The sequence below is a fragment of the Rhodnius prolixus genome, unplaced genomic scaffold, assembly GCF_049639745.1.
Source record: "Rhodnius prolixus isolate KJV_2025 unplaced genomic scaffold, Rpr scaffold_2, whole genome shotgun sequence".
Taxonomy (NCBI): Eukaryota; Metazoa; Arthropoda; class Insecta; order Hemiptera; family Reduviidae; genus Rhodnius; species Rhodnius prolixus.
The window spans coordinates 27,845,751-27,873,539 of NW_027411592.1; the positions used below are offsets into that span (position 1 = coordinate 27,845,751).

Below are 27,789 nucleotides of genomic sequence, written 5' to 3' on the forward strand. Positions count from 1 at the left end.
GTAGTAAATATTAATTTTCTATAGTTATTAAGATGATTACATTGTAAATTGAATCTTCTTATAAAAATTAGATGTTTTCCACATCAGACTAATAACTTCAACCACCTGAAGAAAAATGAAAGAAGATACCATCTGCTAATGAGGTAATCTTATTACTGTTAGATTAGTTCAAAGAAAATAAAAATTATAAGTATTAGAGAACAAGAGCTTAGACATAGACCTAAGCAAGACCGAAATTAAAAGGTATATATATCCCTGTTGCGAGTCTACGTCATTATTAAACAGAACTAAACAGACTTCAAACACTGCTTACCTTTCTCAAAAAAATAAAAAACTCCTCTGATCACTTCACCTTCGTCAACTTCTCATGGAGGTATAAAATCTTTCTCCCAAACTCTACAGCAGCAACAATTACTTAGCCACATTAGCAACAGTACCACAAAAGCAACAAGTACAGTATACATCAAACTTGCCATGCATAATAAATTCAATACATATCCAGTGGCCGGTGATCAATCCTATTATAAAACCATTTATTAGTATAAAGTTAAAAATTATGTAACGATCTCTAACAATTCCTAGAATGTTATTTACAAAAGTAAAAACTCGCGCAATCTGATGACACTAAGAATAAAAGTTCAATAACCTACCTGAATATTGAACTTACCTGCTAAAGAGAAAGCGAAAGCTTTAAGAATTGTCACGGGATCAATTAGGCCACTCCATATTCCCAGAAGAGACTTGAGAAGAAATGAAATCAAAGGGATTAAAAGTCAGAAATGTTACTAACGATAGCCGCTCCGAGAGATCTCCTATTCCCCTTTTCTTTGTAGACAGAACCGGACAAAAATAGAAACCTACAAATTCACCAAGATATTTGGCACTAATGTAAGGCAGAGAAACCGTTCAAAATTAAGGAACTTCCAAATCTTGAAAGAGATGCCGTCAATATGAGCACCTACATCTCTCAGAAATGAGTCAAATAAGCAGGGCCTCACTTCGGGAGAAATTACAAAATCCCAATAAATCGGCTGTTGGGAAGCATCTGTCGAAGACAAAGCCTCATTATCCACTTCTCATAGTTTCCTCAATTTTTTACATCTCATCAAAATATCAACTATTCAGTGCACGAATCCTTCTCTCACATCTCGTGGAACCTCTTCCTCTCTTCTTAGTACGGAACATTGCTCACTCCAAAATTCAATTTATGTTTAAATATTTATCCCTTACCTAGTAACTGTGACAAATTCACCAACTTCTCAGAGAAGCAGCGGTACTAAGGACAACTTACTTTGTGATCCTGTCGAAATTCTTCTTAATTCGTCCAATGCCAACACCAAACCAACCCACATCTTCTTCCTCCAACAAGCCTACTGTAAATATTTGGCAAAATTCTTGAGAAACTTCTTTACAAAAATTCTTCCCATACTTAAATCTTCTAACATTATTGCAGATCATCAGTTTGATTTTAGGCATCAACATTTACCTGCGCAACAATACCATCGCTCAGTGGTTACAATTTCATCCTCCACTCGATTTCAGCTTTCTGCGAGTCTTTAATTTTTTTTAAATACATATTTTGTTCAAACATACACAAATCCATTTGCCAAAAACACTTTTTACGGATTCTGAAGACTTCAAATCATATATTTTCGATGAAAAGTAGAAACAGAAATTTGACATTATCGCAATACTTTACCTAGTGCAAAAAAGTAAAAATCAACGTCAGCTAATTAGTCGATGATTTTAGTGTATTCACTGGGTTAAGTTTAATAAACTGAAAGAAAAATATAAGCAGAAATAACTGAAAAAATAAAAATTTTAAAGTCAAACAAAAAAATTACCTGAATGCTTTTACCGCACATGTAGAATTGTTGGGCTTAGAACTGACGTTTGTATTACTTGTTTCTGATGAGTATAAATGTCTATTTCCGCTGAAATAATGTTTAGTTCTTACATTTTTATTCTTTAATATCTTAAGTAATAAAAATATTGTCACTAATTCAAAAATATAAATTGGAAAGAATATAACCCATATTTCAACTTTTTGCCATTAAGATTAATCACTAAATCGTGTTACAAACCAGCCCATGTAAGCACATTGAGAATTCAAAATACAAATGTAAAGTGTGAAAAGTTAATGATTTTAAAAATTCTTGCAAAAATGCGTTTATTTATTTTCGGACCAAACTAACTGCGTTATTCAACTCAAAAATAAAAGATTATTGATATTAAATTAAAGAATCCTGTTATTATTCTGGATTCAAAAACCTTTATCGTTTTTGTTCGATTTTACATCGAAATATTATTTTTTCAACGTAAAGTCTTTACAAGATAGTTTCTGGAATGTTTTTTACTCATTAATATTTTATAAAAATGAGTTGTCATGAAACATGAGATAAATACATCTCTGCATTTTTGTTAAAAGTAATAAAAGATAGTAAAAGTGCATCTACATAAGTATATACCTAATATAGTTCATGAACAGGAAATATTAAATACTGTACAGTAAAATTCAATTAACACTTTTGAATATTACCTAGTGTCTAAACGATAAGAGTAAATAGAAAAATTAACAAAAACAGTACTTAAAATTGGTGGCCAGAAGAATCAGCGTTCTTTAATTCAATTGCAAAGAAAGTTTATTTAATACAAAAATATTTTACTTAAAAAATATATTGATTCCAATGAATGCTTATTTATTTCTGTGAAAGTTTCTTTCAGATGGACTGTTGATAGCCGATCAAGATTATTGTTGTTTCGGGGAAACATTTGTGAACAGATGATTAAAAATTAAATAGTTATATTTTTTATTTACTTGCAAAAATTTACTCACCACAAGCTTGCCCTTCTGCTGACATTTTTAAGTAGTAAAGGTTTCGTTTCACTGCAAACAGTCATTATTTAAAAAAAATAGTTTCTTTCTGTTTATGATTGAACACGACTCTTACTTGAACTTTTAAGACTGGCTCGCGCCGTTACTTCCTCAGTTATGTAATAGTAATAAGAAACATGCTTCCCCCACTCCAACTGATTTGATCATGGCCAGCTTCGTTTTGTTGACATTGATGTTACGATTTTCCAACTTCAATTCTAGTTGATTATGATTCATTGAAATGTAAAAGAAGTTAAGTTTGTATTATTGATTAAGTGTTCAATATAAGTCTGAAAAACAAGTTTATTTTACCTAAGAAAATAATAAAAAATAAGCAAGTACAAATTTAAAGTGGTTCATTTAAAACGAATGAGTTAAATATTTGAGATTTCCCTCTAAAAGTTTACCTGTCTACGCATGCGTTCATTACTATCAGCATGTGTTAGACTACCGTTCCTAAGCTGGCAACGTCAGTTGCTTGCTCCGTCTAGCCGTGTACAGTTACATGCAATTGGTAGTAAAGTTAATATGACTTTAAAGCCGGAAATAATTACTTTTTCACCTTCTTTTCGAGATCAAGAACCAGGTACCAGTGGTCTAAGGAGAAAAGTCAAAATTTTTAAACAAAATCATTACACAGAATCATTTATCCAAAGTATTTTAAATTCGCTTGGACCGGAATTAGTAGGAAGCAAGTTAGTAGTAGGAGGTGACGGTCGTTATTACGTTAAAGAAGCAGCCGAATTAATTATAAAAATATGTGCAGCAAATGGGGTAAGATGATTTTAATCAACATAAAATTATCATTTTGTTTGTAATACTTAAAATAATCTTATCAATGACCTTATCAAAGAGCGGGTCATCATCTTTTAAATTACATCCCTATATTAATATATATTTTTGTTGGAGGGGATAATAGAAAAGCGATTAAGATTTTTTTTTCATGATTTTAAAATATATTTTTTGTTTGTACAGGTGGGTAAAGTTTATGTTGGATTGAATGGAATTTTGTCCACACCTGCTGCTTCACATTTAATTAGAAAAAACAAAGCCACTGGTGGTATTCTGTTGACTGCTAGTCATAACCCAGGAGGTCCTACTGAAGATTTTGGAATTAAATTTAATATTTCAAATGGAGGTATATTTACACTTATTATTACTCTAATTAGTAGTAAAGATACTGCTAACCAATAACTTTTTATTATTTATGTAAAAGTAGATTACTTCAAAACTTATAAGTTTTCAAAAAGGCTTATCTTAAGCTTTAAAATAAATATTTCATTATTTGCCAGTTTGAAAATAAGACTGTTCAAAGTAAAAGTTGTTACATAATTGTTAGAACATCATAACTTCAGGCCCGAAAAATTTATAGTATTTCTGCTGAAATTTGTTATTAGTTTTTACTTATTAATTTAGTTTCCAAGCTATTTTTCTATACAATTTATATAGATTTTTATTAACATTTAAAAGCATATGCTAAGCCTAATTAAATTTTAAGTGCCGACAAACCGGAGTATCGTTAGTTTACCTTAATACATAAATGATACGGGGATGCGTAACCAGGTATCTAGAAGGTTCTTGGAGATTACTGTCTGTCAGGAAGCCGGCAGGACTCTGAAAAAGGTTCCAAGTACCAGTGCCTTCATATGTTGAAGCGCCTTAAATTAAAAAAAAATACCCCATTGGTAATTCAAAAATATCAATAATGATAACTTAGGCAATCACATGGAAATGTCATAAAAAAATAATACAATAACCATCACTTGTTTAAGGGCATCGCCCAAGAAGAAAGTTTTTAAGATATCACAAAAAAAATGGAATGTGCTGCAAAAAACTTTTATTAATCCCGGAAAGTAATCTCTATCAAACATAAGCAGCTTCATAATCATCTTCACGTAGTGGCCAAAAAGTAATTAGCACAGACAAGTCTGTAATTTTAAAAGTTGCCTTTTTCAGAAATTACAATTCATATATTTGTAAAAATCCTGTATCATTTATTTAGCCCAGTAGAAAAATCCTGCGCTTTTGGCACACAGTACACGAAACAATTACAGACACCCCAACAAACTATGTAATGAACTCGAAGTGGAGTGTGCCAGTACTTGAATTTGGGCGAACTCTTTGGCAAACTCCAGCTCCCATTAACCCATTCACTCTTTCATATTTAAGTGAGTTGCAAGAATACAATGAATTCGGCTAATATTCATTTACTCATATTTAATAAGACCAATGGATGTTACACTCAAATTTTTTTTTAAATGTAAAATTTATTGTTTTACGCTCTTTAAAAATTAATTAATGGTGAGTTAGTGTAAAAATAGTTGGTAATATTAACAAAAATGAGTAAAATTTCTTTAATGTCATATTCAGTATATTTTCTCAATGTTTAAATTCACTTATAGAAACTGCGCTTCTGGCGGATTGTTTATGAAGTCTTTTTCATAGCAAACAAATTTTTTAAAATAAAGATTTATATTTGATAAATATTTATTTGCGTTTATATTTTTTAGGTTCTAAATTTTATTTATTTAATTTTTTTGTTTTCAGGAGCAGCACCTACAAATGTCACAAGCAATATTTTTAAACTGTCAAAAAATTTGAAGGAATATCATATTGTAAAAAATTTGATATGCGATTTAGAAAAGGAGGGCATTAGCACATTTAAGGTTACTATTATAAATAAAATAAAATAAAAAAATGTTAACCTAATTTATTACAACTAAGTAATCTAAAAATGAACATTTATAGGTTGGAAACACAGTTACAGAAGTAGAAGTTATAGATCCAGTTAAAGATTATGTCAGTCTTATGAAAGAAATTTTTGATTTTGCGGAACTAGAGCAAGTAATTACTGAGAAAAAAAAATCTTTTAAAATTCTCATTGATTCTATGCATGGAGGTATATTTTAATTTTATACAGCCTACTATAATTTTATTTCATTTTTACATCTAGTGAGATTTACAATAATTTTGTAATTAAAATTTAGTGTGAATACTCATAGCACTTAAATTGCTCGTATAACGTTTGCATAGCACTGAAACATCGTTACGGAAAGAGTATCCTCCCCACCTATCACTCCGAACTGCCTTAAAGAGAATAATTGTATTATTATAATATTTCCTGTGAAGCTCCACATAGAAATTTGACATGACAATATACTCTTCCCTGCCAAGTAAGAGATTGTAAAAATATTCCTTTAAAGACTAAGTATTTATCACTAATTAGAAAAAAATTGTACGGAAACTTATTGTGGTTCAAGTCGGAAATTAGAGATGACTGGTTTGGACAAGTAAAAATGAATTTGTTGTGAAAGATTCACCAACCTGCTCTATTGTAAATTAATATATTTTTATTTATTAATTAATTTATAATTATATATTATATTAAATATATAATTTTGCAAACAATACTCGGTACATTCTTCTGACATGACACTTTAGAGAGATTCCATATCTGCGCGTCCTAAGAACCAAATATACATTTTCGTTTACAGCAGGTTTGCCCGTTAGCAATATATAGAACTTTAGAAAACAGAACGAAGATGTCTCAAGAACTTGCGCTCTAGTTTAATGAAATGCACAAATTGTTTGTCAAAGGGACGTTGATGTGCAAATATAGCTCAAATTCCGCATTTATTGCCGGATTTTATTATTGCAGTAGCATTTTGTGATTTCGCTTGGGTATTACCATTTCAACCTATTAGGATGGGAAGTCAGCTTATAGGTCTGTATGACTTGGTCATTGAGAGGCTTGTTGGGTTAGGAATCATTTTTATGATGGAGAATTTCTTTTGAATGGGGAAATGGGTAGGTCCGGAGAATTGAATTTTATATTAGTTTAATGTACATTATGGCATTCTTAGAGAGATGTCGAAGTGTATGCCGTTTATGAGGTCATATTCTGCACTTTTTTTGAGAGAAGAGTGTTGGATAAGATATTTGACCTCAGAAGGAAATAAGAGTTTAGGAGGAAGAGGGACAACTAGGAATTCTATTATGTTGTTACTGAGGGGTTGCATGGAAAGACAGGGTGTGAAGGTTTCCTGGAGGGGATTTGCAAACAGGGCAGACTTTTTCTCATCAGATCTGGCCCACGGACCCATTAGGATGACGGAGAGGAGTGGGAAAAGAAGCTTTTTTGTGGCTCTCCTAAGACTATTATCATCTGTGGAGAGGGATTCAAGGATGTTAGTATATTGTAAAGAACGATAATTGGATAATTCAGCTTGGAAGTATGCGGGTGAGCTCCTTGAAAGTAATTTTGTCGGCTGGATATGCAGGACTAGTGCTGAGTTTTGGAACAGTAGGTAGAATTCTTGAAATGAATGACTGACAGTAAATTATGTTTGCTAAAAGTCACTTTTCATTGCACTTAATTATTTTTTTCATTAATTAAAGTAAAGAGATGATGCCATTTTCAGTTACAGGACCTTATGCCATAGAAATATTTGAAAAACAATTAGGAGCTCAAAGTGGAAGTGTAATTAATAAAATTCCTTTAGAAGATTTTGCTGGTAGTCATCCGGATCCTAATTTAACCTACGCAAAAGAACTTGTTGAGAAATTGTCAGCAGGGAATCTTGACTTTGGGGCAGCATTTGATGGTGATGGGGTAAGTAATTTAGAACATGTAATGTAAACTATTTCTGTTGTAATGCTTGTTGATGAGGTTGTTCAGGAAGAAAATTAGTTGACGTTCTAGCCGACGATTCATTAAAAAAAATAAAAAAATAATTTTACCTTTGAAATTGCACCATTTTTTCAATAAAGCAGAAGGCTTAAAGAATCTATTGTCTTAAGAGAAAAATATTAATTTTTTCGTAGTATCTTAACGCCGAACTATGAAATTAGGCAGAACCGATGTACATACTAACTTACTTTTTCTGAGAAAACAATTTATTCGTGGGTTTTGAATTGGGACCCTCCTTTATATATGGTTCATAGCCACAATTCTTCCCCCAACTATTGTTTTATTACTCATAGTTTATGATATAGTTTGCTGCTTTGCAGAGGAAAGTGAATAATGAATATTTCCAATTCGTCGTATTGTGTACACCCAAACCAATCTCCAAGAGTAGAGTTTGGAAGAAATCGCAGGATGCAACCAGCTCAAAGAGACTGAGGCCTATAGCTTGACCTTCACACAGCATCACTTTTTCTCATATCCTTCTCATTGGAGAGTACAGATGGTTAAACTAATCAAATATACTGTTTTTGTTTGTCAGGTCGTTGCAATAAAGTCATTTTTTATTGCAAGTAACATTCGATGAAATGAAAATCTTTAGGAATTTGATATGTGTTAACTGACTTCAAGCAGATGCTCGACTAATTGGGGTGGAATGGTTTTTAAGTTTCTGGGTACCATTATTACCTTTTCTTTTCATATATTCGAGTGGGACAATCTCATTCTCCTGAAATTGTCTACTGCTGGTGTAGGGATCCGCTTCTACTGATGCTCTCAAGAGTGAAGAATCTACGTAAAGGAGAAGAGCCCTGGTCCAATTTTTTCCTGATTCTTATCACCACTTTTTTTTTTTGGAAATAGTACTCAGTCTTTTGCACTTAGCACTCCACTTCTAGTTCATTAATTTAAGTTGCGTTGTTATAGCCTTTCTTATAGTAGTGAAAGAATAAATCTAATAGCTAGGTCCTTTTTAATCCCGTTATCTTTTTGCCAAGCGAGACGAATCATTTGGTAGACAAGTATGAAGTCAGTCGCGGTATAATAGGGGAGTAAAACGTAGATGTTTCACCTTAATACTACACTTGGTGTGAGACTGAATCTTACCTTGGTTTAATTTCTAAATTTACGTTTTTTTTTATTATTATCCTTATTCTAATAATTGGTACTCCATTTTAATTAGGATAGAAATATGATACTTGGGCCTAAAGCTTTTTTTGTGACACCAAGCGATTCATTAGCAGTTTTAGCTGCGAATCTTAGCTGTATTCCTTACTTCAAGAAGAACACTATCAAAGGTTTTGCACGTAGTATGCCAACTGCCGCAGCAGTAGACAGGTAATGTAAAAAATACATATTAATAATAAAAGTATTTATTCATTGGGGAAAAAATAGAAAAATAAATGTAAAATTTCAAATTGTTAGTAATGGCTAGTAAATAATTCGACATTTGTCTTGGTTAGTTTAAAAATAAATTTCTTATCTACTTAAACCAAAAATTTGTTTTGTTCAAAAAGTTGAAAAATAAACCAAAAGTCTCCCAACACTTTTAATTACATTTCAGTTATCAGTTGCTGAGTTTTTGCCACAATGCCATTGTTCCCATTTATGGTGAAGACTATCTTCACTAAAAATTGGATCATCCGCTTTAATGGCTTAGGTTTCTTTATAGTGAAAAGTAGTGTAGTTCCTGATCTTTTCTTTCGTATGGTATCCGCCAAGTAACCATAATAATAATGTTTATTTAAAGTAACTAATGGGAAAGTACTACAGTAATACATTATAATTTATTTTTATACTCGGGGATTATTTTCTTGTTATTAATAACTGAGAAGTTAGTATTAGTTACTTAGAAGAATTGTTAATTGTTCTCTGTGACTGATTCATTAATCCAGAAGGAAGAAATACTAATGCCAATTTTAGTCTTTTTTAGTTATTTAGCAGACAGGACAGATGACACACTAAACTTATAATAACAATTTTAAAAAATATTGTAATTTGTCAATAACAAAAGCTCTGAAGATGACCTAGTATCTAGGTCGAAAGCTCGGCCAAAATAAAAAAAAAATTACTGAAATCGGTTTTATTCTTTCTTCCTACAGGGTTATTAACTTACTTATTGTTAATTGTGTGCGTTTTTTTTTACAGCTCAATTAATGACTCAATTATTTGTTTATAATAACTTTAAGTGATTTTGCTGTAAATTACAGTGCAGCAAAATATAACAAAAAATATTGCAAAAAAGTATTCACATCATGTTGAAGACAAAATTTACATCAATTTACAGTTGATATATCAGAATGCTCTTCATTATCTAAATAACTAAATTTGATCTTCGAATTAATATTACATATCTTGTTGTAATGCACGAATCAATTGAATAATCTCATCATTTGTCTGCTTATAGAGTTGGAGAGGCTTTAAACATCCCTACCTATGAAACACCGACAGGCTGGAAATTTTTTGGCAATTTATTAGATTCAGATAAAGTATCTTTATGTGGAGAAGAAAGCTTTGGGTAATGATTATTTTATTAATTAATGCTGCGTTTAAGAATAAGATTTTTTATTTATATTAATTTTTTAAAATAATTTGATAGTTTTCTGTAGAATTATCTGTATCAAATGCGCAGATTTTTTTTGAATTCGAGAAATAGGAAAAATTAATTTACAATCTCTTATAACTCAGAAATATTTTTTTATTATTCTATTTCCAATTTTTCCTTCATTGATTAAGAATCCTCTTTTTTATAAACAGTGTACCTAAATAAGATTTTCAGTGTTTTCAGTTCATCCGTTTTCTAACATCTGATTCCACGATTTCGTTATAATATCTTTTATTCTCTCGTAAAATTTTTTACTACAATAAAATATAACAGGCAACGTAAAATATGAAATATTTAGAACTCTCTTTAATTAGCCAACACCTCAAAGTTCATTTATTCGCTGATCTTTCATTATCATTATTTACAATCTGAGTAGGACTCGGCTCTAGCTCTCCAATTTGCTTTGGGCTAATGCTTATCTTCAACTCGAATGCTACTTCATCTCAATAGTTTTCAAGGTATCCATTTTTTTAAATACTAATTTTTTTACAAAAATAATGCGTATTACACACAGTACAAGTATTCACTGACCAAGCTTCTAATAGTTCACGGTAATCGCATAAATAATAGAAACTAGTAATTTGTTGGTTCAAATAAGATTAGGGACAGCCTTCAGTACGGCGAAGTAATTTTTTTTTGGTGGGTGGAAACTGTCCTGGGCATGATTATTCGTTAATCTTTCTATTAAACTGAATATTGTACTTTACATTTAAAAATTAAGATTGTGCTCATTATTATTTAAAGAAGTTAGGGTTGATTATCTCAGTGATGGCGTAGCAGACCTGCAAGCCAAAAATCCTTTTGAGAATGCAGGCTCTTTAGGTTTTCTACTCCTCGGATTCCCAAACCTCCACAACTCACTGCTGATAGACTAATTGTCCGCAGCAGTCCATTCTTATCTGCAGTTTTCATCCTTAACATGTTTATTGTTTAGTAGTGCCTGTTTTTCAGGCGGGCTTTCCGTCCAAATATAGTTACTATTTACAGCTATCATTAAATAGGTAATGTGATATTATTAGCGCTAACAGTAATAGCTGTTAAATTCGCCTTTCATATAAAATTGTTCATCTTATTTTAACCATCTATTATAATTACTTAAGCCTATTATGGGTAAAATCAATAGGTCTGAATTTCAAATTATGAATCCAAATGTTTATGAATTAATTGTATTTTCGCATTCTTCAAAGACGAAGTAATTTCTCTACCCAAACAGCATATATTTAGAATCATGCAGCCTGGGTAAAAAAATTGCTTAGTCTTTAAAGAATGTTTACATATATATAAACAGTTATATGTGTAAACTGTTAAATAGTGATAATAAATTTTCACAGTACAGGCTCAGACCATATTCGTGAGAAGGATGGAATTTGGGCCGCATTGGCATGGCTCTCTGTAATAGCTCATTTAAAAAAACCACTGGATGAAATTATTATAGAGCATTGGAAAAAGTACGGGCGCAACTACACTTTTAGGTGAGTTTTACATAATATTTTAATTAAATTATTCGAAGAAGAAAAGGTGATAGAAAACATGGCCTCGAACTGTTTTATTTCTTTTGACACGTGACTATTTACTAATCTTCAAATTTATACTGTAATTATTTGGATTTGTTCTCTGGTAATATATTTGGATTCATAAACAATCCAATAGCTCACCTTAATTTTTTAGTGTCTCCAAAAAAAAATACATACATGAATATTTATTTGTGGAAAAATTGGGTCAGTAGTTGGCACAGTGGATTCCTATCTCGAGTTCTCAAGTCAGCAGCCCTTAGACTTTCTCTTGCTAGAAGCCTCTTACAGCACACTGTTCATTGATGGATTTTGTAACGAAAGTTCATTGTCCGAAGACCGGCAGGGCCCCGAAAAAAGCTCCTTGCTCCAATAAATTCATATGTTTTACTAAAAATTTACTAAAAAATAATTGCATTAACTAACTAGTGCACATGCATAGTACATTTGACGGTTTTGACTAGTCAATTACAATGTTTTTCTTGAAATTATAAACGTTTTAATGAAAAAAAAAAAAAAAAATCGTTAGCTATCATTATATCAATTAAGTACCATCTTGTAGAAGTAAAATCTCGAGCGCTTTAAACATAGATTATTGATCAATGCGAAATTATTTTCAGTAAAATTTAAAGGCGTTATATTATTATTTAAAGACTCGCGTACCAATTCTCTTTCTACTCTTTGTTTTTGATTCGGGAAACTTGTAATTTGGGCGGGAAAATCTTAATCAAATCTCATTCTTACATTTATTGACTGTCAATTGAATGGAATTTATTTTCACAAAGTTCTTTACTTTTCATTACTTTACTCTGAGTAATTATCTAAATCCACATCCACTTTAATCTGGAAACTTGTCCTTGAATATGGATTAATATTTTCTCCAGTAGGAGAGACACTTGCCAGGCCTCTATATGTCACATCATTTTGATGAACGAAATGGGTAGTGCTTTTTATTAATTAGCTTTCACTTAAATTTTAACTTCAGTTTGTAATACTGCTGCTGCAAATTTTTAATATTAAAGAATGGAACACATGATTACTGAATTCCGAGGTTAAACAATATTTGTTAGCTAGTGGTGAAATTCAGCAAAGAAAGTCGAGTTACTAATAAATATATTTTTTTTATTACATTGCTAAAAATTTAGTTCATAATTATTAAGTGATTTTTAATTAAAAACTAACTATATTGTACGAATGCTTTTAAGCTTGTTTTTATGTACGATTTTGTTCAGGTACGATTACGAAAACGTAGATTCCGAAGACGCTAAGAAAATGATGTCTGTTTTGGAAGAAACAATAACAAAGCCTAGTTTTATCGGCACTAAACTTGGTAAAGCACCTGATATTTATACTGTAGAAACTGCAGATAATTTCTCATATACCGATCCTACAGATGAAAGTGTAACAACGAACCAGGTAATGTACATTTATTGATACTAAAATAAAATGTACGTATTTATGTTAATTCTAAATTCATAAGCATTGCATAAACATATCTAATTTACCTATTTGAAGTGAAATAGGTGTAAGATGTTTCTTTTACATTACATTAATATTGAAAAGAAATAAAATTGGTGGAAATTGTGGGATTATTTCAGCAAATTAGTTTTTTCTTTATATTTTTTATTATTTATATTATATTATATAAATATTAAATTGTAATATTTAGTTAATTTAGCCACTTTACCTAATCATAATGCAACTTATTGATCCTGTATAACTTTACACTAAGAATATATTTAACAATGCAATGTAAATTGCGAGTTACTTTATTTAGTATCGCTTTTAACTACTATATATTTATGCTTTCTAGTCAACTATATTAATGTCGTTGAAAGAAGGTTGGATTAATGATTTCTTTCGTTTTAGAGGTATATGAAGCACTACTAATTATGACAAAACTATATAAAATGTAATGTAAAACAGAAGTTTCTTAAGTTTTACTTACTACATTTGAAACGATTATGTGTTGCATTTTGAGAGTGCCGGAGTTATCTGACGGGATATCAAATAGGATTGAGTGTTGAGTGTGGAATTGCATGTATGTGTTCGAATCCAAAAGCCACAATTCTTATTTCCAAGGGCAAAGGGACTGTGTTTTGCGCCGTTATATTTTTTTTACCTCTTACGTATTTGAGATCTGTTGAAAAATGTGAGATAGTTCTAAATGTAGCATTTGTCGTGAGTATACATTTGTTTTGAGTGTAAATAACAGGAGATCAGCTAATCTACAGGGTCTGTGGATATAACTAATTATTTACTTCAAGTAAATAACAGAAATAATAGCTTTCTAAATGAAGTATGTGAAGCAGAAGGTAAGATGTCCTAGAATTTTATTAATGAATCGCTATAATGACTATGAAGCATCATCCTTCAAACGGAATAACTACAAATTCGAACAGACCAAATGACCATCGTTTTCTCAATAACTTGTGATCAGCTGGTGGAATTGGTGTCGCTTGGTCGATTTCCAGCTTGAACGAAACGGTTTTATTGTTTAAAAAAATTGTGAAATCGCTTATTTTTGGAAAGTGGATACAGATATTAACGGCTATGATAATCACGTTCAAGCATCGTTACAAGGTCCTGTCCTCCAGCCCCTCACATTTGTTAAGTTGAAAATACTGCCTTTTTACTTTTCATATTCATTCAGCTCCTATCCATGCGTCGAACTCGTAAGACTTCAATTAAGAATTTATGTTTGAATATTTCTTTTGGAAGTCCAATTATTTTATTTTATAATACTTGATTACAGAGATAATGTTAAGTTCTGCACCATTTCTAAGCTGTTAGAATTTGCCTCTAGTACTTTTATAAAGGTTATGATTTGGAGACAAAGCTGACATATAATAAGATATTCTTTCAGTAAGTCTCTTATCTTAGAAAATATGCTTTAATGCCACTAATATTTTGTTATTAGGGTTTACGAGTATTGATGACCGATGGCTCAAGAATAGTTTACCGTTTGAGCGGTACTGGAAGTTCTGGTGCAACAATACGACTCTACCTCGAGGGTTACGAAAAAGACCCAAATAAAGTGCTTGTTCCTAGAGACGTTACTCTCAAAAGCCTTTACGAAATTGGTATAAATTTGGCTAAAATCAAAGAATATACTGGCAGAGAACATCCAACTGTCATCACATAAAAACAATAAATAAATTCATGTAATAAAAATAATATAATTATTTGTAGTTATTACATAGTGTAAATGTGTATTAATAATATTTATACATTATTAATTAATATATACATAACGTTAATAATTTTTCACATAAATTGTATTTTATTCAATTAAAAAAGGAAATCCTGCCATTTTAATGGCTCAAATACATATATTAAATCAGGTGTTCTTCAGTACTCACAAACCATCCATGTAAATATGCATATATATACTTGTTATCATATATAAACGTTAAACTTTAAATTGTTCGTTATTAATGAAAAATTATCCTTTTTCATTATTAGTAAGTTTTAGAACAAGTAATAAAGGAAAATTGTAATAATAACAGTGAGCCTGGAGGTTACGTCTAAAAAAATTCTTTGTATAAATTCAGGGGAAAAAACGGTACTTTTTGGAATCATTCTAAAGTGCAATCAACTAATGAGGACAAAGCAAAGAATGTACGGGAAGAGATAAACCAACTGTCGCCACATCACAAACCAATAGTAAGAGATAGTAAAAAGTAAATAAATTTTGAAATAATGACAATTATGCAGTATTTATCTTTTTTTTTTGCTTAGAATTTTTTGATATGTTCACTTGAAAATACCTTGGAAATATTTCGACCTGATCATAATTAGAAAGAAACGGAAAAATTGTTCTTAGGCTTTTGTTGTTTAGATCTAAATATTATTATAAGAAAAAGTTTTATATTAAACAGGGGAAACAAACCTAAAGGGCCTTTCTCCTAGAAACATTAAAAGCTTATAATCAGCAAATCTTATAGTTCTGAAAGTTTTCATTAGTCTGCAGTCCTCATTTTCAGCATTCCTATGATTTTTCTACAAGCTAAGGTGCCCAAATCTTAATGGACTATTCATCCATTTTCTTAGTAGATAATCAATCCGTAAGCATTTCATTTTTAGAATTCTTCTGCTTGTTAATTTTAATTACTTCTATGGTGAAATTAATATTTACAAATGCTTCTTCTCATGCAAGTTATAGATTGGCTTGGTTGATAGCGTACCCATCTACGCTTGTTGCTCCCACAAGATGTTTAAAATGGATCTGGTATTATACAGAAACCCTTCACGCTTTAAACCCAACAGATTTAAACATGACTTGAACACGTCACAATCAGATGAACGTCCTCCTCGCTTGTCCAAATGCATGATTAGCTTAAGCATTTGCGAATACATGTTCTAATCATTTTTAGTATTTTTAGGAAATCCTGATTCCTTTTGAAACCCTCCTCATTGTGCATCACAGTGTCGATTTATGCCCACGATTTTCTAGGCCTACTTTGTTGATTACTTAGCGTTTTTTGGACCATTAATAAAATATTACTTTGAACACGAAGATTTCAATTATTTGAAATTTCCCTCTGTTTTGGAACCATGTATTCAATAGCTTGTTCTGCAAAGATAATAGTTGATAGTACTGTATAACATATTTTATTTGTATTATATTTGTAAAATCGATCATTTATACTATTTATTTTGGTCCTCCTAAATAAATTAAAGGTTTATTTGTACACAAAATCACAAATTGAGGGTTTTTCGTCTTGAATATATATAAAAACAAATAAAAACTATTTATTTGGGGAATTACTAAAAGCTGAAGGATTTTGTGTAAACATTTTAAATAAGACTGAATTAGGCCCATTTTAAGTTAGTGATCTGGTTTTATGAAAAGACAAGTAACCTTCAGACGTATTTACATGAGAATGTAATTGTTATTAGTAAAATTAAATAAATACTCTTTATCCAATTCTAATCGTAATAAAACAATAAAAGAATTTGGCAAATTTACTTAAATAAATTTGGAAATTGTTATATTAGAGAAAATTAAATTTTAAAATGAATGTAAGTGATTGAATTTACTTAATTGTATATAACGAGTGCACAATTTTATATCTTTTGTAATTTTTTATAAAAAAGAAAAGAAAAAAAAAAGAAACTTTTTATATATTATTTATATCTATTTTATAGCATAAAATAGATTTTTATTGAAATTGTGAACCCAACACCAAGAGATATATTTATGAAATTATTATAACTCATTTATTCTGTATGGATGGAAACGTTTAAAAATAATTGCAACGAAATTATGAGTCGGTTTCTTTAGTGTTTGTATTCGGAAAGAGTGAATTAAATATTTTGTAAATGTTTGTTATTTGTAGGTTAAATTAAAACAAAAAATGCTTTTCGAGAAAACCACTCTTTTATTTCTTTTTTAAAATAAATTAAAAGATTTTAATCACACACACACGCTTTCATAAAAATAAGTTGCAAATAAATGTGTTAAAAAACATCAAAGAAAGCCAAGAAATACTATGTTTAATTTTTCGTCACTCTATAATTATCTATAATTGTTCCGATTTTTACTCAATCATTGAAAAAGTCATTATCTATGAACTACCCCTCGTAATTTCTAATTTTTGTTACATCTTACAACTTTTTATAATCTATTTATATTGTTGGCATTTTATAAATTTTTAAAACGTTTTTTGCGCGGGATGATACAAAATTACTTTTTCAAAAGTAATTGTAGGTTGTCTCAAGGTGGTATTGATTACCCTTGCCTGACAAGTACATTAAAATTATTATAAAAATAAATAAAATAAAAGTAAATGGTTGGGAGTTCAAAATTTTAATGGTTAGAAAATTTGTTTAGGGTTTTGTGTGTTTTCAGAAGGAAATGCTTCCCTACCCTAGAGAAAAAAGATAAAAAGGGAATTAAAATAGAAATCCTGTAGTAATGTAAGATTACTACTTAACTAATAAGTAAGAATAAGAGGAAGGGAATGTTTCTGGAGGAACACTAAGTACTGGGGCGGGGGAGCTAGTGTTAAGTAGGGGTTGTAGTTATATAATTATAATATCGGGACCGACGACGGCGATTAGGGCCAATCGGCCTCCAGACCAGCGCTGACTGCCAAGATATGAGTTGTGAAACGTTCAAGCGATGAATCCGACTCTGTTTAGATTATAATTTTTCTAATAAATAAATATTACAAAGAAAAAAAAATTAATAAAAAAACCTTGCCACCCGTTAAAAATGGAATGAAAATTGGGTGGGTAGGAAAAATTATATTTTCTTGAGGAATGTTTGTATTTCTTTGCGTGGTTGTTCTCTAGAGAGTATGCGTATTTTTTTTTTAAAATAAGGATTTAGGCAATGGTTTTTCTATCAGATTTCTATGTTTCTATTGTTAGATGTTAATAGGTCACAAATTCTACTTTTAATTATATACTTCGCATATTCGAATAGAAGATTTTAAGTAATAATTTTTGTATGTAATTTAGTCAAAATAAATTCCTTCTCATAGAAGAAAATGATGTATGTTTGTTTTACTTTTTACCTTAAGTCCGGCATCTTGAGGCTACATTCTTAGGGCCGCTAGTGATTTCATTTAAAAATTAAAGCATATTTCGAAAACCTCCATCTCAGATGACCTAATCTATTCGAAAGACATAATTGGGGGATTATAAGCTAATTTTAGTAAGCATATAAAATGATAGCTGGGTTAATAATACTAAGGTAATTACCTATATATAACCATTATGTCTACTAATAAAAAAAAAAAAATAGAAGCTACGAATAAAAATAATTTATGAACTAAATGCTATATACCTATTTCATATAAAAAAGGAGGGGGAATACATGAAAAGACCAGGAGGATCAAACAAAAATCTGCTTGAGGGTTAAAGTACAAAAATAAATGAAACTCAGAATTAAACAAATCCATTAGGTAAGAATGCATTGTACTGAAAAAGGCTCCGGACATAATGACTTCAGATTTTGACGCTCCTTAAATGAAAATAATAATAAAAAGTTAATTATTGCTCTACTGATAATTATTAATTATAAATGCCCTAACTTTCAGATAGATTTTAAGATTTATTTAATTCCAATTAACGTTTGTTTTATTAAGTTAATGTGGCAACGGAATGTAGGCAATGTACTAATTGTACTCATCTACTACAGATAAAGAAGATATAATGGTGGTTTTGTCTTTATTTAAAACAAAAAAGTATTAATCACTAAGTAATTTATTTTATACCTTTTCTTTTCTAAGGCGCATCAACATATATGGTCTTAGATCATATATGATCCAGTTTATTCTTAGGGCCAGTCTCCAGGCAGTGTTCTCCCTGTCTTCTGTGTTCAATAAACTTTGTTTTATTGATGTATATTGTCTTTAATACTTATTATGCGTCTTAACTTAAAAAAAAAAAATTTGATTTCATCAATCAATCAACAATAAGATATTCTTTCAGAAATTGTTTGAAGTTACTCTCCTACATCGCCCTTTAATTCTGATCTATATTACTCAGAATATTCTTTGCTGTAACACCTAATGAAATTTTCCTCTGTTTTTCAAAGCTCAGTGAAACTGTAAGTGAACCTTTTCTTACCCTAGGAGTAACAATTACATTTTTATACTTTATTACTTGGGCATTTTATTTGTAGAACTAATTTCTAAACACTCATATATAATTTCTTTGCGATGATCACTCTTAAATTACCCAGTGGTGCTGACGTTGAGCGACATGACTGCTTTAAAAAAAATTTTCCGAAAAGATTCTGTATTGACCTAACATAACCAAAATATTAATAAGTAAAGAAAAATAGTACGGTATCCAAATACCAAGTGCATTTATTTTGTATTTCCCTTCTATCCGAAACTATTTCGCTACCAAATATTTTATTATACAATGAGATATCGAAACCTAATTCTACAAAAGCCTTTAAACAATTAAAATTCATCTCCAAGTGTTTTGTTATTTTTTGCTAAACTAATGAGGTACATAACTTCGCCCATAATTATCTCTTGATAACGATTAGATATGTATTGCAGCCAAACATCCATCCACGATGGAAGAGTTTCTTCTTGGGGTTTACAACTAAAAATGAATTTAAGCCGAATCTATTGCGCCCAGGATTAAATTAAGAGTGCTCTCAAAGCTAAAACGCAATTTGTAGAAGGCATACACAAAAGAAATTGCAAATCACAGTACAGTAACCAAGAAGGTATCCCAGCCTACGAACACAGGTTTCTACTTTTTAGGATTATAGAAAGATAAGACGAGTTTTTATTATTACTATTATTATTAACATTAGCTAGAGAAAATTGTAGATTTCACCCGAAATTCAATTTGTATTTAATTTCTTTTTGAAAAAATGGTAGTGAAAGTGAGGTACAAAATTTGGTGTGAAATCTACAAATTACTCGGGATTTTCCGCGATTTAGGAATTTTTGCCAAATGCAATTTGCAGTTCAGAACTGTCGTAAAATAATTTTTCACAGCTTAAAATAACTTTAACAACAAATTTGAAGCTTTTTATGCGGTTGGTGATTTATCTAATTTAAATAAAAATTAGCTAAAACGTTTTTGCGAAAAAAAAAATAGCTAAAACGCTCCCTTTTTTATTCGCTTCTTCTATTACTAGTACCAAATCACCCTACAAAATTAGGTTTTACTGCTGAACTAAGAGAAGAGGTTGCAGTTTTTTTTTATTTAGTTTTTTTTAAGCTAAATTTTAGTTTATTTGAATATGATGTTGTATTTCTAATGTTATAAATGTTACTTATACATCACGTAATTATGTTCATTAAAAAATATTCAGCTATTAGAATAATTATTTTGACATAATAATGATAGTACAACCTTTCTTTTTTTTCTAGAAAGAAGTGGGCAATTACAATTGGATGAGGACCCTGTCATTATGGTTATTATGGAAATAGTTATTACACATCTTCCTACTTAGGTTATTTGAAAACGCTATGCATGTAGGAAAAAAATAAAAATTAGAAACAAATTCTAATAAAACTGAATTTAAAAAAAAAATCCATCGCATAGGAGGTCTTAAATCGCCAGGAGTGACTTCAGATTATTGGTAAGGCCCTTCTAGAAGTTGCAGTGCCAATCAGCAAGTAAGTGAGGAAACCTTACCTAGCAAATTGGTGAGTCAGGCATGAGGTTTTATTAGCTGTTGGCGTTTTTTGTACAATTTGGATGTCCAAGAAAGCTCCTTATGAATTATTCTCAGCACAAGTTTCACCAACCATTTCAGTTGATAATATTGACAGTATACATAATATAGCTGGGTTAGCTGATTTTATCCGTCATATATCTGGCACGCATGTTTTTGGTACTCCTGACCGGTTTCGGAATTTCATCCGACATCAGGTCGATCAGTCAGTTTGGGTAATATTGACCCATTATTTTCATCTCACACTATTGTTAACATTGTAGCTGACTGATAGCCTCATCCAGTCAAGAAATTGACAAAAGTACTTACAAACATCTAAGGCATAAATTTGTATTTATATTGCTTTGTTTTCAATCCATCTCTATGGACAAAGCTTATCCGAAACGTTTCGGATGTTAGTATATCACGGAATGATTATATTTAACAGAATGTGAATTGGCTTTATTGAAAACCTGAAAAAACAATTTAAGTGACACTTTTTATAGGGAAACTTAACCCCACCACACCTCAAACTGCGTCAAGAAGTATTTTTTTGGGGGGGAAATATAAATAAAAGTTGTAAATAAACGTGTGTATAATGATCAAATGAAGTTAATAGAAAATCTTAGGAGCCATATCAAAAAAAATCCAAAAAACTTTCTAAAAACTTATATTAAAAGCAACTTAAATTATAAATATAATAATTGCGATTGTACTCAAGACGAATGGTGTGAGAGAAGAAGCTATCCATTGATGGCACACCAGCATGAGACAGTTTAGTTGCCATACCTAAGCTACTTTGTCAGTCTTCATTCTATCTTCTGTTGTAGTGAAGGTGTTTTTTGATGTGGTAAAAGAATAATGTACTAATGTTCAGTGAAACTTTTGTATTTGTTTATTTATATCAGTAACAAAAGGTCACTCACTGATTAGCATAAAGTTTGAAACATAGTAAGTACATCAATAATGTATTAATATCATGTTGTAGAGGTTGTCATTTTATTTTTCGTTCAGTAATTGTTTTAGAATTGTCTTTTTAATCTAGTGGGGGATTTCAAGGGAGACGGCTGTTTTAGTAGAGTTTTCTAGGCGGCGAGTCACAGTCTTCTATGGGAGCAGTGGTTGGTTAAACTAGACTGTCGGGCGTGTACATTTCTGTAGAGTGAATGTCATGTGTGTTGATAATGATACTCCATTTGCTGCTCCATTGCTTGATGGCATCAATATACATAAATCTACGATCAGTCGCTGTAAGTGGTCAATATATCTTAAAAAAGGCTGACAGAATATATGTATATGTAAATCGGTTCAATTACTGACAATTCCAGTTAGCTAATTTTATTTAAAAACCTATTTCTTTATGATACCTCAAAACAAATTTTCTATAGAAAACTCAAAATCCAAAATCTTTCGCTCGTAACTCCTTCTAAAATGTTTCGACGTAAACGAAAAGTGTTTCACACACAATTTACTGACAAATAAAATGTAAAAGTAACCATTTTGAAGCTAACAGATCCTAGCGAAACGAGAGAATGAGAGGGGAGAAACGAGAGTTGCTATTGTCCTTGTGAAGTAAGAGTGCCATGTTTCTGACAGATACACGCGCGCAAACACACAAAACATTGAACATGGACACATAACAAACACAGAGACAAGAGGGAAAGTATGTTCAGTTCACGTTTGTGCTGCTTTAGCCTTCCTACCTACCGCAAAACCTCCTAATTCTTGTTGCAACATGTCACATATGGTCAGTACTTTCTTCTCTTCAATATTTATTAAATAAACTTTCAGCTTTTTAATCACAAAATTTAATTTTTTATTAATTGGAAAGGTGATACCCAAGGTTATTCTGTTTTGCTGTGACACTAAAGCTATCAACAGAGAAATAGAGAAAGCATTCTCAAATTATTTTCCTGCACCGCAGTTAGTGTCCACCACTGTTACTTTATACCCATTGACAATTATTCTGATAATTGATAGGAAATATAATTACCTCAAGTAATGATCGTGCAGCACTTTGATTTTGAGAATTTTCTAGAAACATTTGGAGGATTCCTGAATATTTTTTTGCTCATTGGCCTCTTCCCTTACTCTCTCACCCCCTCATTCTCACCAATCTGTGTGCACGTGGTGTGAATTTGAGCTGTTTGAATCAATAACTGAACATCGCGGAAAGTTCAAACTTGATATTTGAATAGATGCAAAAGGTCGAATAGCTTTTGATCGAAATAGGTCAATTGGTAGTGACACTTTACTGAAAGGAATTTTCAGATTTTCTCTCTAAAAAAAAAGGCTTAATTTTCTCCAAACCTAGTTGAATTATTGCATAAAAGTATATACTATATAGTATAATTTATACTTATTTATTTATTTATTTATGGTATAAAGATTGTGTAAACCTGTTACAAGAGGTACGGATCTGATTAGCATACATGAAAACAATTAATTAAAAAATACAAAAACAACTAAAAATGTTGCTTAGGAATAACAACAATTTTTTGAAAACTTGGAACATAATATACGAGTAGATAAAAATAAAATAACAAAAACATTTTTGAATAAGAAAATAAATGAGATTGTGAATTATATTGCGCTTAAATTTGCAAAATGATTTAAAACCAATTTTTATTCTAAATATTCAATAAAAAAAGACTTGATTCTCATCATAGATTTTAGGTAGTTGTAAATCCCCTGTAGAAACTAATTTTGATTTATTTTCGTAGCTAATCTTTTTTACAAGACAGTTCTGGAAGGAGAGGTGGTTTAAGCATCCCTCTAATGTCCACTTCAGTACAATCCCAATTTAAAGCGATCATAAGAATTCACTATATAAGTAAAATCTCAAATTTAAAAAAATCTCACCTTATCAGAAGTGCCCACTTGACGTGTAAATTAAATTTCAAAAAACCTTTTCGCAATAATTGCCGTTGAAAAAGTCGTATGGGTATGCCCAGCAGACTTTTTTGACTTTCTCTCGCTTTAAAGTCAATATTGCGGATGTACCAGGAAATTTCATTTTACTGAAGAGATTTTCAATTCTATCGATTTTTTGAAAATAGTTCCGACTTTATTGTTAAAGAAAATTGTGAAAAAAAAACTATTCACCCTACCACTGTTAAATGTGGGACTGTTAAATTTATTTGAAACAGTTCTCTAAGAAACTTTATGCAGGGTTTTTATGGATGAATTTAAGCTCTCCTCTAAAGTGTTATTTTAGTTACAATACTGTTCTAATATTTAAGTACAAAATTTTGAGTAAAAAGAATGTCAGCATACCGAAAGTGCAATATTTTTCAAATTTTCTATAATCTTCTAGGAAGTTGCTACTGAGATTCATTAGAACACGGACACAACATATGTATCAATTCGTTTGTAACGTTTCCTGAGTTATCGTTAATCTCATCTTTCCCGTACAGCAGAAATATTATTCTTAAGTAAACATGCATAGCTTTAAGATGTCCTTTTAGAGCTAATTCTCAGTTTCAACAAAATTTAATCACGTAAATTGCGGTAAACGAAAGTCAAGTGAGTGTGCACCCGATATTATTATTATCATTTTAAACATATTTGACTAATATTCAGATTTTATAGGTATTTTTTTTTTTTTTTTTTAATTTAAGGAGCGTCAACATCTGAGGTTATTGGCGCTCTGAGCTTTTTTTTTTCAGTGCAATGCTGGATTCGAATCTTCGCGTCGGAATCCAGTACGCTGACCACTCAGCTAATCTCTTCTCTCAGATTACAGGTTGTAACTGTACTGAATATAATCACACTCCAGCGAGTGTTACACACGCACTTCCTTAGTTGCCTACGAAGGAAATAAACAATGTTATTTTAAGATAGTAATGGTGTTATAATAATACTGTAGCAATAAATTAATAGTAATAGTCTAAAAAATAAAGCTATTGATATTAAAATTAATAATTCTTTATTTTAAACTGAAATTATTGTGAATGAATCGCAGATTTTTACTTTCATTTAGAATGTTTCAGTTGAGTAGATTTTCATTTTTGAATTTAACAGTAACATTCGCTCTGATGTTCGGAAAAGCGGTTCACAAAACAATACAAATGGTTTTGTGAAATGGAAAATCCCAGCAACTTAAAAAAACGATATTTCGAAACGTTAATAAGGAAACATTACTAAGGAATCTGCTTTTGGACAAAGTCAGCTAACCTGAAGTGCCAGTTATTCATTTTTGGATCGGATTTTCTCAAAAACTGCTCCAACTGTTTCCTTTAAAAGACGTATGCTCATCGATATATGAGTAGACACTTTAACTTTATTTCACATATCTTCCAGAAAAATACTTCTTAAGGCAATTCTGGGAAATAAGATGAGAATCTGTAAAGCCTTTTTTTAAAGAGTCACTTTTGCCTCCGAAAAATATGTAATTAAAATTTCAAACTTGAAGAAATCGCTTGAACGGAACTTTACCACTTTCCCGAATGAATTTTGTGCCTTTCAGCAATTTTTCAGAAAAAATAGGTTCAAGAACATTTTTTAAAGTAAATTAGGCAGAAAATGTCATACCAGATTTTTTTTTTACAGTCTAAATAAAAAAAGTTAATAAAGAGAAGTATACAACTATTTACTTATATATCGAATTCTTTTGAGTATTTTACAGGCAGTAAAACCGTTTGTTACTCTTAAACTTTGATACTTTGTCTCTTTAGAGAGTTTATATGCCACTGGATTTTGGATTTTTATGATTTTTGGAAATTTTAAGATAAAAAGACATATGAATTTGGATTCTTTATAATTTTAAAAGATGACCTTCTTTTTAACATTTCTACCAAAGTAATTTCATATGTTTTTGCCACTGCTTGAAATACATCAATATTTTTTCTGCGGTTTTGGTACCCACACAATCAGCCCTTTACCCACCAGCCCTTAAACAAATAAATAAATAAAATAATAAATATATAAAATAATAATAAATAATAAAATAAACATTTAAAAAGTTCACACCAGATTTCTAACAGTAACAGAAAATTAAAGCCCGATTGAAAAATAAGGCTTTACTTTTCTTTTACTTAAATAGTTTTAATGATTTGGTTCATAAAATCACTAATCTTAAAAAAATTTACTTACGAGCATAAATAATCCATTAAACATTCACTTTTGGTTATATTTCGTGGATCTCTTCTTCATGAATACTCTTCTTTGATTGTTGAGAACTGCAAATAGCACACTGACCAACGAATTATATGTAATAAAAACAAAATGCAAACAATTTTATTCTTATTATATTCTTTCTTGAGCAAAGCTGACATACATATATAACAGACTGCTTTTGTAATCATTAAGAGAAACATTCTGAACAAAAGAAACGTTTTACACTGTATTTGTTTCCACAAAACTATATCTTGTAAAAAATACATTTTTTTTTTAAATAAAAATGTTTACTTAAAAAAATGTTTGCAAAATTTTCATTAGATATAGCCTTTTCATTAATATGTGTCCCCCATATTAGGGTTATTGACCCGGCCATTTCATTTATTTTTTATGCAGGGATCTAATGTTCCTGGGTCCTTAAGAATTGGCGCCCTTGAAACGTTAATTTTATAAAGCCTTTTGCATTAATCCAGAATTTTCCCTATTTATTAAAATAAGACGTTTATTTGATTTATTTTGAAGTTGTTTTAGAATTCAATTAATTCAACAAAATAAATTTTGTAGAAATCTCTCTTTTTGTTTGCAGATAGTTTTGGTAATATTAACTTTGGCGATAAACACTTTATGCTACGACCCAGATGATAAACTACTCGACACAGTGTTACCTTCAGCAGATTCTAAGTTTGAACCGTTTTATCCAAGAAAAGCTTATGGTCTTCCAAATGGTTCATCAAGGCCGGCCCATGGACATGCAACATTCTATCAACATAGGCATCCTGCACTAGTGGATGCTGTAAATTCTCCAGCATACGGTTTTAGATTTGACGGTGTAAGGAGATTTAATTTTGAGTGAAATTTATGAGTGTTATGGATGTTAAAATCTTTTAATCAAATGGTGTTTAATTTTAAAGAGTTAGATGGTTTACAACATTTACCTCTTTACTCACTTTTATATTTTTTATTTAAATCTGTACAAAGAACAAAGGAGGAATTAATTTCTTTATGCAAAGACATGTTACAACATGTTTATTTCTTTAATTGTATTTATTTTACATGAAATTTCCCAAGTTACAGGACACTAGAGAAAAATTTTGTCATTAATTTTAACAGAAATAAAAATTAAGTGAGAGAGAGATGAAATAACTTTAATGAAATTCTCGTGACCCATTTATGATGGCCCTCAAGGTAAAAAATAAATAAATAAGACCTAGGATAAATTTCGAGCAGTCTACTTGCTAATTAGATGCTCCAAACAGGGTTTTAGTTGCTCAAATTTTGAGAAGGAAGTCGATGTGCAAAAAAAAAAAAATTATAAAATAAGTAAAAAAATAACAAACTTAATGTACTTTAAAAACTTATCTGACTGTACAATAAGTAATATAATGGTAATATTATGTAAGTGGTAATAGATTTTCTGGCGAGTGTTCATGGGACAATAATTCACATAAAAGATTCTTTTTCAACTTAATCATGAAAGTCTGTTATTTGTCAAAGAATTTCCTATGCTTTCATACACTTTGCAGTGTTAGATGCTGAGGCAGGAATGGAAAGCTCTTGAAGCAACAATCTTACCAAAGAATCTAGACCATACCCTTTCTTCTACGAATCAAGAACTATTAGCATCTTTCGCATGGTGATCTCTTTTGCAGTTGCAACAGCAATAGAATCGGCCAAAAAGCTGAGAATTAGGAATTCAGAAATTGAAAATAATTTAAAAATTAGGTAAATTCAAGTTTGACGGAGTTTTGGTGAGGTTGGTAGGTAATTAAGATTATTATTTCACTAATAAATACATTCACACTTATATGTAAGTCATTCATTCTAAACATTCACACAAAGCGAAAGTATTCGATAATTTTT

At 30.5% G+C, this 27,789-nt stretch overlaps 3 protein-coding genes across 12 annotated transcripts in view; 2 read left to right on the plus strand and 1 right to left on the minus strand.

Moving 5' to 3' along the window:
* Positions 1 to 3,053, minus strand: part of LOC141449359 (sodium-coupled neutral amino acid transporter 9 homolog) — a 48,000-nt gene extending 44,947 nt beyond the window's left edge. Inside the window, exons 1-2 of one of the 4 annotated variants that reach the window (XM_074118733.1) lie at positions 2,837 to 3,053; positions 1,845 to 1,934 (exon numbers count right to left, since the gene is read on the minus strand). In XM_074118733.1, coding sequence (XP_073974834.1) covers positions 1,845 to 1,934; positions 2,837 to 2,901 — 155 coding nt within the window. In that variant the 5' untranslated portion in view covers positions 2,902 to 3,053. Of the gene's footprint in view, positions 1 to 313; positions 513 to 1,844; positions 1,935 to 2,836 lie in introns of those variants that run through there. The other 3 variants (XM_074118734.1, XM_074118735.1, XM_074118736.1) reach the window with 3 other exon arrangements.
* A 71-nt stretch (positions 3,054 to 3,124) lies between these two features.
* On the plus strand, positions 3,125 to 26,670 carry Pgm1 (phosphoglucose mutase 1). 5 transcript variants are annotated; one of them, XR_012455473.1, is made up of 14 exons: positions 3,125 to 3,649; positions 3,851 to 4,013; positions 5,423 to 5,541; positions 5,624 to 5,774; positions 7,297 to 7,487; positions 8,740 to 8,894; positions 9,964 to 10,074; positions 11,493 to 11,633; positions 12,905 to 13,088; positions 14,593 to 15,355; positions 19,697 to 19,869; positions 20,525 to 20,629; positions 20,700 to 20,803; positions 26,516 to 26,670. XR_012455473.1 is itself a non-coding variant. In XM_074118731.1 (10 exons), exons 1-10 carry the CDS (start codon positions 3,293 to 3,295, stop codon positions 14,815 to 14,817), a joined length of 1,797 nt encoding a protein of 598 aa, XP_073974832.1. In that variant the 5' UTR covers positions 3,125 to 3,292; the 3' UTR covers positions 14,818 to 18,170. The 5 variants fall into 5 exon arrangements, 1 of the variants encoding a protein (XP_073974832.1); XR_012455474.1 differs by having other exon boundaries at positions 19,697 to 19,891; positions 20,525 to 20,736; XR_012455475.1 differs by lacking the exon at positions 19,697 to 19,869.
* Positions 15,304 to 27,397, plus strand: LOC141449365 (uncharacterized). 3 transcript variants are annotated; one of them, XM_074118751.1, is made up of 3 exons: positions 15,304 to 15,338; positions 20,525 to 20,629; positions 26,516 to 27,397. In XM_074118751.1, the coding sequence occupies exons 2-3, from the start codon at positions 20,624 to 20,626 to the stop codon at positions 26,780 to 26,782; spliced, it is 273 nt and encodes a 90-aa protein (XP_073974852.1). In that variant the 5' UTR covers positions 15,304 to 15,338; positions 20,525 to 20,623; the 3' UTR covers positions 26,783 to 27,397. The 3 variants fall into 3 exon arrangements, with proteins under 3 accessions (XP_073974852.1, XP_073974850.1, XP_073974851.1); XM_074118749.1 differs by lacking the exons at positions 15,304 to 15,338; positions 20,525 to 20,629 and adding exons at positions 21,580 to 21,762; positions 21,871 to 22,061; XM_074118750.1 differs by lacking the exons at positions 15,304 to 15,338; positions 20,525 to 20,629 and adding an exon at positions 22,405 to 22,558.
* The last annotated feature ends 392 nt before the right edge of the window (positions 27,398 to 27,789 follow it).

Coding starts and splice junctions, on each gene's coding strand:
- Pgm1 (XM_074118731.1), top strand. CDS start 3,293: ATGCGTTCATTACTATCAGCATGTGTTAGACTACCGTTCCTAAGCTGG. Junction 4,014..5,422: donor ATTTAATATTTCAAATGGAG/GTATATTTACAC, acceptor TTTTGTTTTCAG/GAGCAGCACCTACAAATGTC. Junction 10,075..11,492: donor TGTGGAGAAGAAAGCTTTGG/GTAATGATTATT, acceptor AAATTTTCACAG/TACAGGCTCAGACCATATTC.
- LOC141449365 (XM_074118749.1), top strand. CDS start 21,978: ATGTCATGTGTGTTGATAATGATACTCCATTTGCTGCTCCATTGCTTG. Junction 22,062..26,515: donor TAAATCTACGATCAGTCGCT/GTAAGTGGTCAA, acceptor TTTTGTTTGCAG/ATAGTTTTGGTAATATTAAC.